Here is a 5,863-nt window from a genome sequence, read left to right on the forward strand (position 1 = left end):
TCAAAATTATATAAATAGATTATCTACAACGTTTAAGGAGTGTCCAGGATCATGGTTTGAAAATACAATAAAAACTCAATTTTGACCTTTGACGAGCATGTCCCCCCTTAAGGGAAACATCATTTTACTACTAATGAGTCATTGCCACTGGAACATGGAAATTAACAAAATAAGGAAAGATAATAATGAAAATAAATTGTTTTTTTTTTATATTGATTTTATTCAAACAGCCAAATCACAATTTTGTAAACCATCACCATAGATATAACAATAATAAAGAATACAGTACTATAAAATACATAAGAAGAATATAATATATACTATATAATAACATATATCATATATATATATAATTTTCAAAACGAATTTCTCCCGTAAATACAACAAAATATAATATTATTTAATAAAAAATATATATAGCTTCACTGTAACGATAATAAAAACAATATTAAATATTTTTAGAATGTCTTTATATTTAAAACATAATTCTTCTAATTAAACTGCAGTAGGTACTAAGTCTCTACTTTTACGAGCAGAGGTCATGAGTGACAGGTTCGAATCCCATAATATATGTTAGGATCCATGGCTTACAACAAAGCTTTACAAGATACCTCCAATCAGTGGTAACCAAACGATCTGTTTTTGACTTTCAATTAGGTACTGATGATTGAAAGAAGCTAAGATTTTAGGTTTAGCCAATGATTCATATTATTATTATAGTCATTTATCAAGAATTTCTATTTTTTTAAATCCAAGGCATTGAAAGCTATGATGTTTGCTTTCTGATGGTTGGATTAATTCAACATAGTCAAGAAACTTTACATTCAAGATATACTATATAAGATATACTATATAAGATATACTATATAAGATATACTATATAAGATATACTATATAAGATATACTATATAAGATATACTATATAAGATATACTTTCTACTGACACATGCTACATAGGCTGAACTGAGCCATAAAGAAGACTCCTGTCTGGCTGTCAAATCATTCTTATTGTCAGAATCCTCAGTTACGAGGAACCAGCGTAGGAAATATGTACCTACGCCTTTAATGATTTTTTATTTAATTTAATTTGATTTCCGTATTTTCCTCATTAAAACAGTGTTTAATTGCTTATGGCTACATGCACAGATGTCGACGTTAAGTTAGTCTTAACTAAGACGTTCTGATGGTAAGAAAGAAGCACATGTATCTTAATGTAGTGCAGCATATAGCGTATATTTATGTTTGCTAGAAAAAAAAACACCGGTTTCGTTTCGGCTAGACGCGTGAGTGACGTTTAAATAGACTCTTCTTGTGATATTATTAGGGCTCGAAATGGAACGGAACGCACCGGAGCGCCGTTCCAGCTCGTGAAATTTGTAAAATTATCGCTCCGTCTCGTGGAAAAAATATGTTGAGCGTCTGAGCTAGATAGGTCATAGAATAGAAAATCTGACACACTTATTTTCATAAAATACACATATAATTTGATGACTATGTAAATATCTTCAGAAAATTTGTCGAGCGCTCCGGTTCGTAGGCTTTTCCATTTCGAGCGCTGGATATTATATACATAATGCATTTAGTATATTACTAAAACACATATGTATATGTCTATTTGTATTTTTTTTCATGGTTTGCTGTCAGTTTAAAATAAAATCGATGTGAAATATTTTTTTTAAATCATAAAAACTTATGTCTAAAAATAATGACTCCGTTAATACCATACTGAATTGTTATCATTACAAGTGAAGCAGAAATGACAGATAAAATATTAATATAACATATATATATATATAATATATATGGATAATATATATAAAAAATCTATATTGAAATGATATAATTATATTTAACGAATATCAGAATCGTTGCCAGAAGAGAAAAATCAAAAATTCCATCGGGCGTTTCTGAAAGTGTATCCATCGTTATAAAGCCGTGAAACAGTACCTGAAAAGAAAAAAATAATAAAGTATGCAAAGCATTGAAATAACAATAAGCTAGCGGTCGCCAAAGTTTTCGGGCATATGAGCCACATTTAACTTTTTAAATTCTAATAATAGGGCTCCAAGTAAAGTACAAGATATGAAACAATCATGGTTTATAAAAATGAAACCAAATGGAAAAATATTATTGAGGAAAAACATTTTTTTATTGCCTACTACTATTGACTAGCGACTCCGTCTGTTTCCCTGTGAAACTTGATTTTAATGGCTAAATATCCACTATAAAACATGCCTAGAAAATTCGAATTGAAACACACAAATGCCACACAATCAATCGATATTTCGTCCTTTCTAATCTTATATTAGAAAATGTGTTTGTTAGTAGCGGAGCATACTGCAAGAGGCAGGGCGATGCGCGCACGGCACAGGCGGCATAAACGGTGCTTGCACATCGCACATGCACAGCCACTCGCAGTGTGTTTTGTCCCTTCGAGGGAATATATTACCAAATTAAAATAAGAAATTAATATGTAGGTATTTTAAAAAAATCCTTGCATGTTCCTTATTTATTTACCTTCATGATATTATTACAGAATAACAATAGTTAGAAAATAAAAAATAGAATTCTTTTTCTTACTTACATGTGGATATGACTTCCAGTCCCTTTTCAGTTTTTGGTTGAACTGTCGCTTACTTGTGTCCCTCACCACCACCACCGCTGGCGGCGCTACCAGTAGCAGCGCTTCCTCCCTTTCCTCCTGAGCTAGCGGCGCCAGTGGCGGAGCTGCCTCCTTTACCTCCAGAGCTTGCCGCACCAGTTGCGGCACTTCCTCCTTTTCCACCAGAGCTGGCTGCACCAGTTGCGGCGCTTCCTCCTTTACCTCCGGAACTGGCAGCTCCAGTAGCAGCGCTACCACCCTTTCCTCCAGAAGACGCGGCTCCGGTGGCACTTGAACCACCTTTACCACCAGAGCTTGCTGCACCAGTTGCAGCACTACCTCCTTTACCACCAGAACTTGCTGCGCCAGTAGCAGAGCTTCCTCCTTTACCACCTGAGCTAGCTGCGCCAGTTGCAGCACTGCCTCCTTTACCACCAGAACTTGCTGCGCCAGTAGCAGAGCTTCCTCCTTTACCACCTGAGCTAGCTGCGCCAGTTGCAGCACTGCCTCCTTTACCACCAGAACTTGCTGCGCCAGTAGCAGAGCTTCCTCCTTTACCTCCTGAGCTAGCTGCGCCAGTGGCTGCGCTTCCTCCCTTTCCTCCAGAACTGGCAGCACCGGTAGCACTAGATCCTCCTTTTCCTCCAGAAGCAGCTGCGCCAGTGGCACTACTTCCTCCCTTACCACCAGAACTTGCAGCGCCAGTTGCGCTAGAACCTCCCTTGCCACCTGAACTGGCGGCTCCAGTCGCAGAACTACCTCCCTTTCCTCCAGAACTGGCAGCACCGGTTGCACTAGAACCTCCCTTTCCACCAGAAGAAGCTGCACCGGTAGCACTGCTACCTCCTTTACCTCCAGAAGAAGCGGCGCCAGTAGCACTTGAGCCTCCTTTTCCACCTGAACTAGCGGCACCAGTTACTGCACTACCCCCCTTGCCACCTGAACTTGCCGCCCCAGTAGCACTAGATCCTCCTTTACCTCCAGAAGAAGCGGCACCAGTCGCACTTGAACCTCCTTTGCCACCGGAACTAGCGGCGCCAGTAGCGGAACTACCTCCCTTTCCACCCGAGCTAGCGGCACCGGTAGCACTAGATCCTCCCTTTCCACCGGAAGAAGCTGCGCCAGTTGCGCTGGAACCTCCTTTGCCTCCGGAGCTAGCGGCTCCAGTAGCAGAGCTTCCTCCCTTTCCGCCTGAAGAAGCTGCGCCGGTGGCACTGCTGCCTCCTTTTCCGCCTGAACTGGCAGCACCGGTAGCGGAGCTTCCTCCCTTACCACCAGAACTTGCTGCACCAGTAGCACTAGATCCTCCCTTTCCTCCGGAACTAGCAGCAGCACTTGCTGAGGCACCGCCACCGTCTTCCCCGTGCCAGCCTTCGTCGTGCCTTTCCTCCTCTACGTGTTTCTTCTCTACATACTTAACCTCTTCGACGGGGTGCTCTTCGACGGGACGCTCTTCGACGTGATGCTCTTCGACGTATTCATCCTTTGAATCGGACGGAGCGCTCAATCCTTGGTTGAACTGAAATATTATTTAAATTATTATCTTATCCGAATAATTATAAGTAACTTGACAATGAAAATGAAACAATATAGTAAAGTTATATAAACAAAGAATGTTCCCACTTAGTTCATAGGTGTGGTAGAGTATGAAATCAGATATCTAAAAAAAACTATTCAAACCCACTATCCCTGAACACTTAACTATTAAATGCTTGATGGCGACCCTTACTTTTCTAAGTTGATCACATTAATTATTAATGTTTAATATTATTATAAATTAACATTGGAATCTGTGAATAAAAATTATACTTAACTATTTTTCAGCAAATTTTGTAAACTGCAGAGAACTACAAGTTTTTAATTATAATTTCAATCACACGAAAAAAAATATACTAAAAGATCAATACAGTTTGTTGCTGAAAGGCAACACCATGCAATTAAGGGTTTAATGTTTAAGCCATGTGCCCTTTCAGACTTTCAGTACTAACTTAACCTAACGTATGAGCTCAAAACATGAATCTTAATTCAAACGAATTTCAAACACTACGTGGAATGGAAAGATGCATGTTGGACATGACGCACAGGGATTGAAAAATATATTAAAAATATAATATATTATATAAATATACACATTATTAATTAAACTTTATTAAACTAATAATAATAAACTTTGCATTTTCAAATCAATAAGAGGTTTATTGTCACGTCAAGTCAATTTTAATAATATAATTCACAACTCCCATCCAAACAATACTCGGTATCAATCGGGCATATCGAGTATTTGATTTAAGGTGTCTGGATTAGTTTTTTGCCTGGGAATATCTTGGGAGTGGTCATCCAAGACTAAGGTTACCACGCATTCGAGTCTGCTTTGACTGAGTTTATTGAGTATAATGGTCAGGAGAATGAGGAGAAAATGATGGTCTAGAAAAAGAAACTAAAATAAATCTTCTTGTAAGTGTTATATAAGTAATAAAATTAGCCCTTGTGGTGACCAAGTCGAAAGATTCAGTGCGCCCAACAGCTGGTTAAAATTTTGTTTATTCATGCGTAAATTTTGTCATTGATGTCACATTCGAAGATACTATCCAAGTTTCTGAGCTTTACGTAACGATATATTATTGTATGACTAACAGAAAACACACTTATATCTTAGGAGAAAACTTAAAGAAAAGATTGAGAATAACAAGTTAGCTGTTTACCGTAGCTGCGAAAACAAACAGCCCCAAAAGGAGAAATGCGGATGAGATTCTGGCCATCTTAGTAGCAATCACTTCTTCTTCTTCTTCGCCGGAGGATCTGGAGGAGTCTTTGGCAGTGGTATTACCCTGGTGATGACGAGACGACAAGTGTACCAATCCAAGAGAAACACTTACCTTAAATACCTTAAACCCTATGGCCTGAACTTGCTTCTGCCCCATTCAATGCCATTACAAATATTCTAGTCCATTGTCCAGAGTTTTTTTGTATCGCTTACTTTGTTTAGTACAATACGTTGTGTTCATGATTCTTTTAAAACATCTGTTCTAACAACACTTTTGTTTAATTTCAGCTTCTTTTTAACGAGTGACACAGTGATTTATAGGTAATTCTTTCTTTTTTTAGACATATTTTAATAAAACTTCATTGTCCAAAATTACATTATAATTAAAAATCCATTATATTTTCTTACCGTAACACACATAGAGAAAAAATGTGGTATTATAGACTGATATACTATCTTCTTCTTCAAAGATTATGCACTCCATGGGTACCTACTGT

At 37.9% G+C, this 5,863-nt stretch overlaps 1 protein-coding gene across 1 annotated transcript; it reads right to left on the bottom strand.

Annotated features, from left to right (window-relative positions):
- Positions 1–1,817: 1,817 nt before the first annotated feature.
- LOC147076504 (uncharacterized) lies at positions 1,818–5,523 on the bottom strand. Its single transcript, XM_085941163.1, has 3 exons — positions 5,305–5,523; positions 2,585–4,121; positions 1,818–1,947 (listed from the first exon to the last, which is right to left on the bottom strand). Exons 1-2 carry the CDS (start codon positions 5,521–5,523, stop codon positions 2,634–2,636), a joined length of 1,707 nt encoding a protein of 568 aa, XP_085797289.1. The 3' UTR covers positions 1,818–1,947; positions 2,585–2,633.
- Between the last annotated feature and the right edge of the window lie 340 nt (positions 5,524–5,863).

The sequence above is a fragment of the Rhyacophila brunnea genome, unplaced genomic scaffold (assembly GCF_057557595.1).
Source record: "Rhyacophila brunnea isolate RB1 unplaced genomic scaffold, BYU_Rbru_1.0 scaffold_13, whole genome shotgun sequence".
In the NCBI taxonomy this organism is placed as follows: Eukaryota; Metazoa; Arthropoda; class Insecta; order Trichoptera; family Rhyacophilidae; genus Rhyacophila; species Rhyacophila brunnea.

Bases quoted from the DNA above. Each gene is read 5' to 3' on its own strand.
- LOC147076504 (XM_085941163.1), bottom strand. From the start codon at position 5,523: ATGGGGCAGAAGCAAGTTCAGGCCATAGGGTTTAAGGTATTTAAGGTA. The intron at 4,122-5,304 runs GTAAACAGCTAA...ATAATATTTCAG, and splicing joins TGTTTGTTTTCGCAGCTACG to TTCAACCAAGGATTGAGCGC.